At 41.8% G+C, this 14,991-nt stretch overlaps 1 protein-coding gene across 1 annotated transcript; it reads right to left on the reverse strand.

Moving 5' to 3' along the window:
• Positions 1 to 13,227: 13,227 nt before the first annotated feature.
• Positions 13,228 to 14,671, reverse strand: LOC132547775 (paternally-expressed gene 3 protein-like). The gene is made up of 2 exons (XM_060211578.1): positions 14,040 to 14,671; positions 13,228 to 13,897 (listed from the first exon to the last, which is right to left on the reverse strand). Exons 1-2 carry the CDS (start codon positions 14,669 to 14,671, stop codon positions 13,228 to 13,230), a joined length of 1,302 nt encoding a protein of 433 aa, XP_060067561.1.
• Positions 14,672 to 14,991: the final 320 nt, after the last annotated feature.

Raw genomic sequence — 14,991 nt, forward strand, 5'->3', positions numbered from 1 at the left:
TGTGTTGTGTATTATTATGTGTTGTGGGTATAATTATGTGTTGTGTATTATTATGTGTTGTGTATTATTATGTGTTGTGTATTATTATGTGTGTTATGTGTATTATTATGTGTGTTGTGTATTATTATGTGTTGTGTGTATTATTATGTGTTGTGTGTATAATTATGTGTTGTGTATTATTATGTGTTGTGTGTATAATTATGTGTTGTGTATAATTATGTGTTGTGTATTATTATGTGTTGTGTGTATTATTATGTGTTGTGTATTATTATGTGTTGTGTGTATTATTATGTGTTGTGTATTATTATGTGTGTTATGTGTATTATTATGTGTGTTGTGTATAATTATGTGTTATGTGTATTATTATGTGTTGTGTATTATTATGTGTTGTGTATTATTATGTGTTGTGTATTATTATGTGTTGTGTGTATAATTATGTGTTGTGTATTATTATGTGTTGTGTGTATTATTATGTGTTGTGTATTATTATGTGTTGTGTATTATTATGTGTGTTGTGTATAATTGTGTGTTGTGTATTATTATGTGTTGTGTATTATTATGTGTGTTGTGTATTATTATGTGTTGTGTGTATTATTATGTGTTGTGTATTATTATGTGTGTTATGTGTATTATTATGTGTTATAGTTACCGTTCCTAAGTGATTGTTTTTGGTTGTAATTTATTAAAATGTCACTGATGTCAATGCTCTTGACTGACAGACCATAAGCGGATGGACATTCTCTATGAACAATCGCTTTTGTTTTGTCTGTCACTCAGTAGATCCTAAACTTAGCATTTCAATTAATTTCCCTGTTGTCTATATCATCTTTAACCTCCGTTAGATACTATACCCACGGCATACTTTACATTGATTTGAGAATTGTAATGTATCATAATAAAAACATTTCTATAAAATTGTAAAATACTTGTCTAATGCTTTGGTTTCCTTTGTAGTATTGCATTGTGACGTTATCTCTTAAACGTTAAACTGATATAGGCAAACAAAACAGGCGATATGTTTTCACCTTGTCTCAAACCGTTATCACACGGAATTAAGCTTAGCATCCACCATCAAAATAATGTTTGACTCAATTTTTTGTATGCTAAGTATGTATGAAAAAACCTAAATATATTCACCTTAATCTTACTAAAATTATCAAATCTTCAATCTGCGCACTGAAATTCACTATGACAAATTTATAAAAATTAAAGTTTGTATTTTGTCATTGAAATACAATGTCTATAAAAGTTACGTATTTAACTACATCAGGACCAAGGAATCAGAGAGACGATCAATTCTCGGATACACTAATACCGATAACATCCAGACCGTGTCCGTCAACTCTGTTTAAGATTTTTTCTATTATTTGATTTTCATAATAGGACACAGAAATGTCTACCTTCAGAGTAATTTTTGACTGTCTGGAAAATCCTTATCTTTTCTCGTCTACTGAAACGCGTATGGTTGATAAATCTACAACAGGGATTTGTTGGTGAGGAATATTATAGTGTATATCAGAGCTGACAGAATCACGTTACGGTTGATAAATCTACAACAGGGATTTGTTATTGTTACAGGGTCGACAGAGGATATGAGAAAGTAAGATTAGTAAAGGAGGGAATACTGATTTTTTTTCTGATTGCAAGTATGTTTTTTTTCTAACTGAGTCATTTTATGAAATGAAAACCAAACACATTTTGTTTTGACAGTCACCTGAAGCCATCCATACTTGAACTAAACATGGTGTGTATCGGATTCTGTGGGGGTCTGGGGCGATGCTGTTTGATACTCATCAACGTCATATTCATAGTAAGTATTCATGGTCCTCTCTATTTATTCAAATCTTCTATTAAAATTTTCAAAGATTAAATAATTGACAGATAAAATGACCAGAGCGATTTCATTTTAGCAACATTATGTTCCATTATGCGCATGTGTTGATATACTGTTGACCTAGATACTGTTGACCTTACCTAGATACTGTTGACCTTACTTATATACTGATGACTTTACCTAGATACTGTTGACCTAGATACTTTTGACCTTACCCTTACCTAGATACTGTTGACCTAGATACTGTTGACCTTACCTAGATACTGTTGACCTTACCTAGATATTGTTGACCTTACCTAGATACTTTTGACCTTACCTAGATACTGTTGACCTTACCTAGATACTTTTGACCTTACCTAGATACTGTTGACCTTACCTAGATACCTTTGACCTTACCCTTACCTAGATACTGTTGACTTAGATACTGTTGACCTTACCTAGATATTGTTGACCTTACCTAGATACTGTTGACCTTACTTATATACTGATGACTTTACCTAGATACTGTTGACCCAGATACTTTTGACCTTACCCTTACCTAGATACTGTTGACCTAGATACTATTGACCTTACCTGGATACTGTTGACCTAGATACTGTTGACCTTACCTAGATACTGTTGACCTAGATACTATTGACCTTACCTAGATACTGTTGACCTTACCTAGATACTGTTCGTCGTGGTTTTGCTGCTGTTTACCGCCGTGTGGGTGTACCCCGACATCCCACTAATACTGGACGGGTATGAGGGTAACACCAAGGACATCATGTATAATGTCACTGAAGTCACCGGAATGGACGATTGGCACATCACATCCTTCAGCCTCTTCGGCGCATTTTTATACCTGGTGTGGGGCGTAACAGGTGTGGGACTACTCCTAAGTGTTTGTGGGTGTGCGGCGTCCTGTTGCAAACAGAAGGGATGTATGTGCGCTGTGAGTATACACGTATTGGATTATTTTAGCGGGGGTTTAGTTAATATTCGACAACACGTGCACATGTAAACATGTTTTAATATCCTTATGAAAAATACTAAAAAATACATTTCCGATGTGCGAATGTAAAACTCTATATATTGTACACATGTAAAAATGCACTTCGTGCATTGCTTTGACAATCTTTTTCATGCAAACATTATTTCCTGTTTGTTTCAGTACTCAATCATCGTTCTTATTCTCCTTCTGGTCCAGATCGTGATCTTTCTATTGCTGTCGAGAGAATCGAACCCAGTAAGTGACGTTCGCTGGTTCTGTTATACTGTGAAAAGTGTCGCCATCTGGTGGTTTTCATCAAACTATACAACTGTTGGTCCTTGGTATCAATTGTGACACATTATGCAAGTCGTTTACATAATTAATTTATGAACGGAAGAACTCGTGTTATCGATGCCTCTTTCTTATCTTTTATAATACCCAAATATCTAGAGGATAATCTGTATAAATATCTTACAAATTAAACCACAGTTCCATGGGGATGTACAAACATATCATTTTAAACCACAGTTCCTCGGGGACGTACAAATGCCATTTTAAACTAGTTCCTTGGGGGTGTACAAAATATCATTTTAAACCACATTTCCCTGAAGACGTACAAATGCCATTTTAAACCAGTTTCATCGGGGTGTACAAAATATCATTTTAAACCACATTTCCCTGAAGACGTACAAATGCCATTTTAAACTAGTTCCATGGGGGTGTACAAAATATCGTTTTAAACCAAAGTTCCTCGGGGACGTACAAATGCCATTTTAAACTAGTTCCATGGGGGTGTACAAAATATCATTTTAAACCACATTTCCCTGAAGACGTACAAGATGTCATTTTAAACCACATTTCCCTGTAGACGTACAAATGCCATTTAAAACCAGTTCCATGGGGGTATAAAAAATATCATTTTAAACCAAAGTTCCTCGGGGACGTACAAATGCCATTTTAAACCACATTTCCCTGAAGACTTACAAATGCCATTTTAAACCAGTTTCATCGGGGTGTACAAAATATTATTTTAAACCAAAGTTACTCGGGGACGTACAAATGCCATTTTAAAGCAGTTCCATGGGGATGTACAAACATATCTTTTTAAACCAAAGTTCCTCGGGGACGTACAACTGCCATTTTAAACTAGTTCCATGGGGGTGTACAAAACATCGTTTTAAACCACATTTCCCTGAAGACGTACAAGATGTCATTTTAAACCACATTTCCCTGAAGACGTACAAATGCCATTTTAAACTAGTTCCATGGGGGTGTACAAAATATCGTTTTAAACCAAAGTTCCTCAGGGACGTACAAATGCCATTTTAAACTAGTTCCATGGGGGTGTACAAAATATCGTTTTAAACCACATTTCCCTGAAGACGTACCAGATGTCATTTTAAACCAGATTTCCCTGAAGACGTACAAATGCAATTTTAAACCAGTTCCATGAGGATGTACAAACATATCATTTTAAACCACATTTCCCTGAAGACGTACAAATGCCATTTTAAACCAGTTCCATGAGGATGTACAAAATATCATTTTAAACCAAAGTTCCTCGGGGACGTACAAATGCCATTTTAAACTAGTTCCATGGGGGTGTACAAAATATCATTTTAAAGCACAGTTCCTCGGGGACGTACAAATGCCATTTTAAACCAGTTCCATGAGGATGTACAAACATATCATTTTAAACCACATTTCCCTGAAGACGTACAAATGCCATTTTAAACCAGTTCCATGAGGATGTACAAAATATCATTTTAAACCACAGTTCCTCGGGGACGTACAAATGCCATTTTAAACTAGTTCCATGGGGGTGTACAAAATATCATTTTAAAGCACAGTTCCTCGGGGACGTACAAATGCCATTTTAAACCAGTTCCATGAGGATGTACAAACATATCATTTTAAACCACATTTCCCTGAAGACGTACAAATGCCATTTTAAACCAGTTCCATGAGGATGTACAAAATATCATTTTAAACCACAGTTCCTCGGGGACGTACAAATGCCATTTTAAACTAGTTCCATGGGGGTGTACAAAATATCATTTTAAAGCACAGTTCCTCGGGGACGTACAAATGCCATTTTAAACTAGTTCCTTGGGGGTGTACAAAATATCATTTTAAACCACAGTTCCTCGGGGACGTACAAATGCCATTTTAAACTAGTTCCATGGGGGTGTACAAAATATCATTTTAAAGCACAGTTCCTCGGGGACGTACAAATGCCATTTTAAACCAGTTCCATGGGGGTGTACAAAACATCGTTTAAACCACATTTCCCTGACGACGTACAAGATGTCATTTTAAACCACATTTCCCTGAAGACGTACAAATGCTATTTTAAACTAGTTCCATGGGGGTGTACAAAATATCGTTTTAAATCAAAGTTCCTCGGGGATGTACAAATGCCATTTTAAACTAGTTCCATGAGGATGTACATAACGCGTCAACGATTTATTTAATTGATTATTATCCAACAGTTCTACCAGACGTTCGTCAATACAATGGACACAAGTTTCAAGAAATATAAAGGGATAGGCGGGGGAACAGATGACGATAATGGCTGGACATTCATCATGTGGAACGTAAGTATTATTGTGTTTGATTTACAGGAAAGTTCTAATAATTCTGTGAATATTCTCCATTACACATCATTCGTAACATATTGGTAAGCTAAAAAATCCCAGTTCTTCGATTCGGGAATGATCATTTTTGGTAGTCTGGCATATAAATTTCTTCATTGGAAGAATTTACTTCATTATGAAGTAAATGGTGACAATAAAAAATAGATTTAGCAATTAAGAAAGGATGTGTGTGTGTTTCAAATTTCTTCATCATAAATCTGGTAAATCATATATTATCATTCGGGTGTCACGTGATTTGAACAATCAATTTATATCCCATTTGAAGTCAATCCCGTAGATCGCGATCAAATTCTTGCGAGATAAAAGCAGGAAAGGAACAAAAATAATGATAAATTTAAAAAAAAACCACCATGATTAGCATTGATAAGAGAATGATTTCTGAACATCATAAAATATCCCAGGTGGTCTACGGTAAGAACCACTCCACGAACCTTCTGATCTCGATTAACGATAAAAGTGATAGGAGTTTTTGGCATAGCGTTCTGAGCTACTGCTGCTTCAGGAGGTTGACACTTTCCGACGTAAGAGCTTTCTGTTTCAGGAGGTTGACACTTACCGACGTAAATCATGAGCTTTCTGTTTGAGGAGGTTGACACCTACCGACGTAAATCATGAGCTTTCTGTTTGAGGAGGTTGACACTTACCGACGTAAATCATGAGCTTTCTGTTTCAGGAGGTTGACACTTACCGACGTAAATCATGAGCTTTCTGTTTGAGGAGGTTGACACTTACCGACGTAAATCATGAGCTTTCTGTTTCAGGAGGTTGACACTTACCGACGTAAGAGCTTTCTGTTTCAGGAGGTTGACACTTACCGACGTAAACCATGAGCTTTCTGTTTCAGGAGGTTGACACTTACCGACGTAAATCATGAGCTTTCTGTTTCAGGAGGTTGACACTTACCGACGTAAGAGCTTTCTGTTTGAGGAGGTTGACACTTACCGACGTAAGAGCTTTCTGTTTCAGGAGGTTGACACTTACCGACGTAAATCATGAGCTTTATGTTTCAGGAGGTTGACATTTACCGACGTAAATCATGAGCTTTCTGTTTCAGGAGGTTGACATTTACCGACGTAAATCATTAGCTTTCTGTTTCAGGAGGTTGACACTTACCGACGTAAATCATGAGCTCTCTGTTTGAGGAGGTTGACACTTACCGACGTAAATCATGAGCTCTCTGTTTGAGGAGGTTGACACTTACCGACGTAAGAGCTTTCTGTTTCAGGAGGTTGACACTTACCGACGTAAATCATGAGCTTTCTGTTTCAGGAGGTTGACACTTACCGACGTAAATCATGAGCTCTCTGTTTCAGGAGGTTGACACTTACCGACGTAAATCATGAGCTTTCTGTTTCAGGAGGTTGACACTTACCGACGTAAATCATGAGCTTTCTGTTTCAGGAGGTTGACACTTACCGACGTAAATCATGAGCTTTCTGTTTCAGGAGGTTGACACTTACCGACGTAAATCATGAGCTCTCTGTTTCAGGAGGTTGACACTTACCGACGTAAATCATGAGCTTTCTGTTTCAGGAGGTTGACATTTACCGACGTAAGAGCTTTCTGTTTCAGGAGGTTGACACTTACCGACGTAAATCATGAGCTTTCTGTTTCAGGAGGTTGACACTTACCGACGTAAATCATGAGAATTCTGTTTCAGGAGGTTGACACTTACCGACGTAAATCATGAGCTTTCTGTTTCAGGAGGTTGACACTTACCGACGTAAGAGCTTTCTGTTTCAGGAGGTTGACACTTACCGACGTAAATCATGAGCTTTCTGTTTCAGGAGGTTGACACTTACCGACGTAAATCATGAGCTCTCTGTTTGAGGAGGTTGACACTTACCGACGTAAATAATGAGCTCTCTGTTTGAGGAGGTTGACACTTACCGACGTAAGAGCTTTCTGTTTCAGGAGGTTGACACTTACCGACGTAAATCATGAGCTCTCTGTTTGAGGAGGTTGACACTTACCGACGTAAGAGCTTTCTGTTTCAGGAGGTTGACACTTACCGACGTAAGAGCTTTCTGTTTGAGGAGGTTGACACTTACCGACGTAAGAGCTTTCTGTTTGAGGAGGTTGACACTTACCGACGTAAATCATGAGCTCTCTGTTTCAGGAGGTTGACACTTACCGACGTAAATCATGAGCTTTCTGTTTCAGGAGGTTGACACTTACCGACGTAAGAGCTTTCTGTTTCAGGAGGTTGACACTTACCGACGTAAATCATGAGCTCTCTGTTTCAGGAGGTTGACACTTACCGACGTAAGAGCTTTCTGTTTCAGGAGGTTGACACTTACCGACGTAAATCATGAGAATTCTGTTTCAGTGTTTTCAATGAGAGACGGATGATTTTAAAGGAAAACGTTTGTTCTTTGCATTCTTGGCAACTTATCATTACTCATCTTTACCGTTTTCTAACCTTTCTCCTCGTTCAATGCAGGAACAATGCCATTCAAACTAATGAACTTAAGATGTGAAAAGTCAGCATTTGTTTCAGTACATGTGTTGTGGAGTCAAAGGTTACAAGGTGTCTGAGACCTTTCTGCAATCCCTGTCGTCAACAAAGTCGTGCTGTGCGGAGGATGCCGTGATGAAAGGCACTTGTACCAAAGCCGACATGTTTCAGGTGGTAAGTCGGCCTGCACTGCCTGTCACAAGTCTCCACCTGACCGCGTTCTGTTGATTTGATTTCAAGGAGCTTCATATCCGAGATAAGAGATTCAATTGATCATATTCTAGTTTAAGTACTCATTAAACATTTGTAATTTTCAGAAATCAAATAACAAAAATGAAAGTCTTCAAAACATATGTGAAACAGTCCTGCCCTGTGAAACCCAAGAATCAAAACTCATTTTTGAGAGTCAAAAATATCCCTGCATGTTTTAATTCATTCGAATAGTGTCACTGTTTAGAATATGCACACGTTCTTCTAATAATCAGATACACGTACATGTAAAAAATAGTACATGAAATTAACGAAATTAATTGAATTATAGGGCTAGTTCACCTCCCCATCTAGCTTTTGACTTTTCGTTTGACCACTTTATATTTCCCCGGTCGCCTTTTAGGTTTTAGGGCCTTATCGTCACTTATTAGTCCAAGAATGACAGAACAGTTGCATAATGCTAATACAATTATTGTTCGACACTAATTATCTAATTCTATATTTGTACTGTTGTACTTGTGTGTTTTTGTGACCCCCCCACCCCATCCTGTCTTTTGATTATCATACGTATGTATATCGTGCGACAAACTTGAATTTTCACAACATACTGATACAGTTGTACAAATTATTAGATTTTTTTTCTACTTTTTCCATATTTTTGTGGTGTCTATATAAGCTCGTGATATTCGTATCAGCAGATAATACTATATCATCATGCCTTACATTACTATCCTATTTTAGCCCAGTTTCAACTATAGTTGATTAAGATATAGCGGTTAGGTATAGATTTGTGATTCAAGAAGACCTCTAGATGGACACGATAAGTAATGGATTCTGTGATTTCTATGGATGAGTCCACTCTAGTGATTTTCACAAATATTATCTGAACAAGCACTTTGTCCGATTTCAGAGAAGCAGTGATGAAATAAAAGCGATTTGTAACATAACACCCCGATCACAATCCGTACATAACATCTGTAGGCAACGTATATAATTTCACCTTTTCCATTTGATCAATTTTATGATTCAGTTTGTGTTAAATATATCTATGTTCTTAATGCAGGGATGTGCGACAACATTATATGATCTTACAGCAGGCGAGAATGGATACGTCCTTTATTGTCCTTACATTATCATTATCCAGGTATTTATTGCTTATTAATTATTCTTTTTCAAATGATAAACAGAGGTCTACCTATATTACAGGACAGCCTCCTTATATGATATCTTTAATAGTGTTGATTGTCGGATACAGAAGGTAGTTTGTGGGTTGTCGGATACAGAAGGTACTTTGCGGGTTGTCGGATACGGGAGGTACTTTGTGGGTTGTCGGATACAGAAGGTAATTTGCGGGTTGTCGGATACGGGAGGTACTTTGTGGGTTGTCGGATACAGAAGTTACTTTGCAGATTGACTTATATGGAAGGTACTTTGTGGGTTGTCGGATACGGGAGGTACTTTGTGGGTGGTCGACTACGGGAGGTACTTTGTGGGTTGTCGACAACGGGAGGTACTTTGCGGGTTGTCGGATACAGAAGGTACTTTGTGGGTTATCGGATACGGGAGGTACTTTGTCGGTTATCGGATACGGGAGGTACTTTCCGGGTTGTCGGATACGGGAGGTACTTTATCGGTTGTCAGATACAGGAGGTACTTTGTGGGTTGTCGGATACAGGAGGTACTTTGTGGGTTGCCGGATACAGGAGGTACTTTGCGGATTGTCGGATACGGGAGGTACTTTGTGAGTTGTCAGATACAGGAGGTACTTTGTGGGTTGTCGGATACAGGAGATACTTTGTGGGTTGCCGGATACAGGAGGTACTTTGCGGGTTGTCGGATACGGGAGGTACTTTGTGGGTTGTCGGATACAGGAGGTACTTTGTGGGTTGTCGGATACGGGAGGTACTTTGTGGGTTGTCGGATACAGGAGGTACTTTGCGGGTTGTCGGATACAGGAGGTACTTTGTGGGTTGTCGGATACAGGAGGTACTTTGTGGGTTGTCGGATACAGGAGGTACTTTGCGTGTTGTAAGATACGAGAGGTAGTTTGCGGGTTGTCGGATACGGGAGGTACTTTGTGGATTGTTGGTTACAGGAGGAACTTTGTGTGTTTCGACTACGGGAGGTACTTTGTGGGTTGTCGACTACGGGAGGTTCTTTGTGGGTTGTCGACTACGGGAGGTACTTTGTGGTTTGTCGACTACGGGAGGTACTTTGTGGGTTATCAGATAGGGAAGCTACTTTGCAGGTTGTCGGATACAGGAGGTACTTTGTGGATTGTTGGTTACAGGAGGAACTTTGTGTGTTTCGACTACGGGAGGTACTTTGTGGGTTGTCGACTACGGGAGGTACTTTGTGGGTTATCAGATAGGGAAGCTACTTTGCAGGTTGTCGGATACGGGAGGTACTTTGCGGGTTATCAGATACGGGAGGTACATTGCTGGTTGTCGGATACGGAAGGTACTTTGTCGGTTGTCGGATACAGAAGCTACTTTGCGGGTTGTCGGATACGGGAGGTACTTTGCGGGTTGTCGGATACAGAAGGTACTTTGTTGGTTGTCGGATACGGGAGGTACTTTGTGGGTTGTTGGATACAGAAGGTACTTTGCGGGTTGTCGGATACGGGAGGTACTTTGTGGGTTGTCGGATACAGAAGGTACTTTGTGGGTTGTCGGATACGGGAGGTACTTTGTGAGTTGTCGACTACGTGAGGTACTTTGTGGGTTGTCGACTACGGGAGGTACTTTGTGGGTTGTCGACTACGGGAGGTACTTTGTGGGTTGTCAGATACAGGAGGTACTTTGCGGGTTATCAGATACGGGAGGTACATTGCGGGTTGTCGGATACAGGAGGTACTTTGTGGGTTGTCAGATACAGGAGGTACTTTGTGGGTTGTCGGATACGGGAGGTACTTTGTGGGTTGTTGGTTACAGGAGGAACTTTGTGTGTTGTCGACTACGTGAGGTACTTTGCGGGTTGTCGACTACGGGAGGTACTTTGTGGGTTGTCGACAACGGGAGGTACTTTGCGGGTTGTCGGATACGGCAGTTACTTTGTCGGTTGTCGGATACGGGAGGTACTTTGTCGGTTGTCGGATACAGGAGGTACTTTGTGGGTTGTCGGATACAGGAGATACTTTGTGGGTTGTCGGATACAGGAGGTACTTTGCGGGTTGTCGGATACGGGAGGTACTTTGTGGGTTGTCGGATACAGGAGGTACTTTGTGGGTTGTCGGATACGGGAGGTACTTTGTGGGTTGTCGGATACAGGAGGTACTTTGCGGGTTGTCGGATACAGGAGGTACTTTGTGGGTTGTCGGATACAGGAGGTACTTTGTGGGTTGTCGGATACAGGAGGTACTTTGGGTGTTGTTAGATACGAGAGGTAGTTTGCGGGTTGTCGGATACGGGAGGTACTTTGTGGATTGTTGGTTACAGGAGGAACTTTGTGTGTTTCGACTACGGGAGGTACTTTGTGGGTTGTCGACTACGGGAGGTTCTTTGTGGGTTGTCGACTACGGGAGGTACTTTGTGGGTTGTCGACTACGGGAGGTACTTTGTGGGTTATCAGATAGGGAAGCTACTTTGCAGGTTGTCGGATACAGGAGGTACTTTGTGGATTGTTGGTTACAGGAGGAACTTTGTGTGTTTCGACTACGGGAGGTACTTTGTGGGTTGTCGACTACGGGAGGTACTTTGTGGGTTGTCGACTACGGGAGGTACTTTGTGGGTTGTCGACTACGGGAGGTACTTTGTGGGTTATCAGATAGGGAAGCTACTTTGCAGGTTGTCGGATACGGGAGGTACTTTGCGGGTTATCAGATACGGGAGGTACATTGCTGGTTGTCGGATACGGAAGGTACTTTGTCGGTTGTCGGATACAGAAGCTACTTTGCGGGTTGTCGGATACGGGAGGTACTTTGCGGGTTGTCGGATACAGAAGGTACTTTGTTGGTTGTCGGATACGGGAGGTACTTTGTGGGTTGTTGGATACAGAAGGTACTTTGCGGGTTGTCGGATACGGGAGGTACTTTGTGGGTTGTCGGATACAGAAGGTACTTTGTGGGTTGTCGGATACGGGAGGTACTTTGTGAGTTGTCGACTACGTGAGGTACTTTGTGGGTTGTCGACTACGGGAGGTACTTTGTGGGTTGTCGACTACGGGAGGTACTTTGTGGGTTGTCAGATACAGGAGGTACTTTGCGGGTTATCAGATACGGGAGGTACATTGCGGGTTGTCGGATACAGGAGGTACTTTGTGGGTTGTCAGATACAGGAGGTACTTTGTGGGTTGTCGGATACGGGAGGTACTTTGTGGGTTGTTGGTTACAGGAGGAACTTTGTGTGTTGTCGACTACGTGAGGTACTTTGCGGGTTGTCGACTACGGGAGGTACGTTGTGGGTTGTCGACAACGGGAGGTACTTTGCGGGTTGTCGGATACGGCAGTTACTTTGTCGGTTGTCGGATACGGGAGGTACTTTGTCGGTTGTCGGATACAGGAGGTACTTTGTGGGTTGTCGGATACAGGAGGTAGTTTGCGGATTGTCGGATACAGGAGGTACTTTGCGGGTTGTCGGATACAGGAGGTACTTTGTGGGTTGTCGGATACAGGAGGTACTTTGCGTGTTGTTAGATACAGGAGGTACTTTGCGGATTGTCGGATACGGGAGGTACTTTGTGGGTTGTCAGATACAGGAGGTACTTTGTGGGTTGTCGGATACAGGAGGTACTTTGTGGGTTGCCGGATACAGGAGGTACTTCGTGGGTTGTCGGATACGGGAGGTACTTTGTCGGTTGTCGGATACAGGAGGTACTTTGCGGGTTGTCGGATACAGGAGGTACTTTGTGGGTTATCAGATACAGGAGGTACTTTGTGGGTTGTCGGATACGGGAGGTACTTTGTGGGTTGTCGGATACAGGAGGTACTTCGCGTGTTGTTAGATACAGGAGGTACTTTGCGGATTGTCGGATACGGGAGGTACTTTGTGGGTTGTCAGATACAGGACGTACTTTGCGGGTTGTCGGATACGGGAGGTACTTTGTGGGTTGTCGGATACAGGAGGTACTTTGCGGATTGTCGGATACGGCACTTACTTTATAGGTTGTCGGATACGGGAGGTACTTTGCGGGTTGTCGGATACAGGAGGTACTTTGTGGGTTGTCGGATACGGGAGGTACTTTGCGGGTTGTCGGATACAGGAGGTACTTTGTGGGTTGTCGGATACGGAAGGTACTTTGTGGGTTGTCGGATACGGGAGGTACTTTGTGGGTTGTTGCATACAGGAGGTACTTTGTGGCTTGCCGGATACAGGAGGTACTTTGTGGGTTGTCGGATACAGGAGGTACTTTGTGGGTTGTCGGATACGGGAGGTACTTTGTCGGTTGTCGGATACAGGAGGTACTTTGCGGGTTGTCGGATACAGGAGGTACTTTGTGGGTTGTCGGATACAGAAGGTACTTTGCGTGTTGTTAGATACAGGAGGTACTTTGTGGATTGTCGGATACGGGAGATACTTTGCGGGTTGTCGGATACAGGAGGTACTTTGCGGGTTGTCGGATACAGGAGGTACTTTGTGGGTTGTCGGATACGGAAGGTACTTTGTGGGTTGTCGGATACGGGAGGTACTTTGCGGGTTGTCGGATACAGGAGATACTTTGCGGGTTGTCGGATACAGGAGGTACTTTGTGGGTTGTCGGATACAGGAGATACTTTGCGGGTTGTCGGATACAGGAGGTACTTTGTGGGCTGTCGGATACAGGAGGTACTTTGTGGGTTGTCGGATACAGGAAGGTACTTTGTGGGTTGTCGGATACAGGAGGTAGTTTGTGGGTTGTCGGATACAGGAGGTACTTAGCGGGTTGTCGGATACAGGAGGTACTTTGCGGATTGTCGGATACGGCACTTACTTTATGGGTTGTCGGATACGGGAGGTACTTTGCGGGTTGTCGGATACAGGAGGTACTTTGTGGGTTGTCGGATACGGGAGGTACTTTGCGGGTTGTCGGATACAGGAGGTACTTTGTGGGTTGTCGGATACGGGAGGTACTTTGCGGGTTGTCGGATACGGGAGGTACTTTGTGCGTTGTCGGATACGGAAGGTACTTTGTGGGTCGTCGGATACAGGAGGTACTTTGTGGGTTGTCGGATACGGGAGGTACTTTGCGGGTTGTCGGATACGGAAGGTACTTTGTGGGTTGTCGGATACAGGAGGTACTTTGTGGGTTGTCGGATACGGAACGTACTTTGTGGGTTGTCGGATACGGGAGGTACTTTGCGGGTTGTCGGATACGGGAGGTACTTTGCGGGTTGTCGGATACAGGAGGTACTTTGTGGGTTGTCGGATACGGAAGGTACTTTGTGGGTTGTCGGATACAGGAGGTACTTTGTGGGTTGTCGGATACAGGAGGTACTTTGTGGGTTGTCGGATACGGAAGGTACTTTGTGGGTTGTCGGATACGAGAGATATTTTGTGCAAACTCGACTTGAAATTCTTAAACTGTCCTCTATTCAAAGTACATACATCATGTGAGAAGTGCATTGTTTAATGTACGAAACGGTGATAAACGTGGGTTTAAACTCTGTTTAAGGTTTTGCTGATTCTCTTTGGATGTTGTACGACTGTGAAGCTACAACTCAACAACCAAGTTTCGGACGAACTTGAGGAAAGAATACCCCCTAAAGAAAAACTCAGCGAAAAATCACCTAAAGAACGTGACCTCCCCAATGCATTTATATATTAGCATTATCGGCCCCTATCGGCTGTCGACAGAGTGAAATCAAAGGGCAGTAACTCTGGGAGACCAGAATGCTTATTAGCTTACTAATGGGATCATTAAGACAGTCCCTTGACGGGATTGA

The sequence above is a fragment of the Ylistrum balloti genome, unplaced genomic scaffold (assembly GCF_031769215.1).
Source record: "Ylistrum balloti isolate Yb309-2 unplaced genomic scaffold, AGI_CSIRO_Ybal_v1 Utg369614, whole genome shotgun sequence".
In the NCBI taxonomy this organism is placed as follows: Eukaryota; Metazoa; Mollusca; class Bivalvia; order Pectinida; family Pectinidae; genus Ylistrum; species Ylistrum balloti.

Excerpts from the sequence above, each read along its gene's own strand:
- LOC132547775 (XM_060211578.1), bottom strand. The coding sequence starts at position 14,671 with ATGCACTTCTCACATGATGTATGTACTTTGAATAGAGGACAGTTTAAG. Across the intron at positions 13,898-14,039 it reads CGTATCCGACAACCCATAAA|TACCTCCTGTATCCGACAGC; the intron begins GTAAGTGCCGTA and ends CAACCCACAAAG.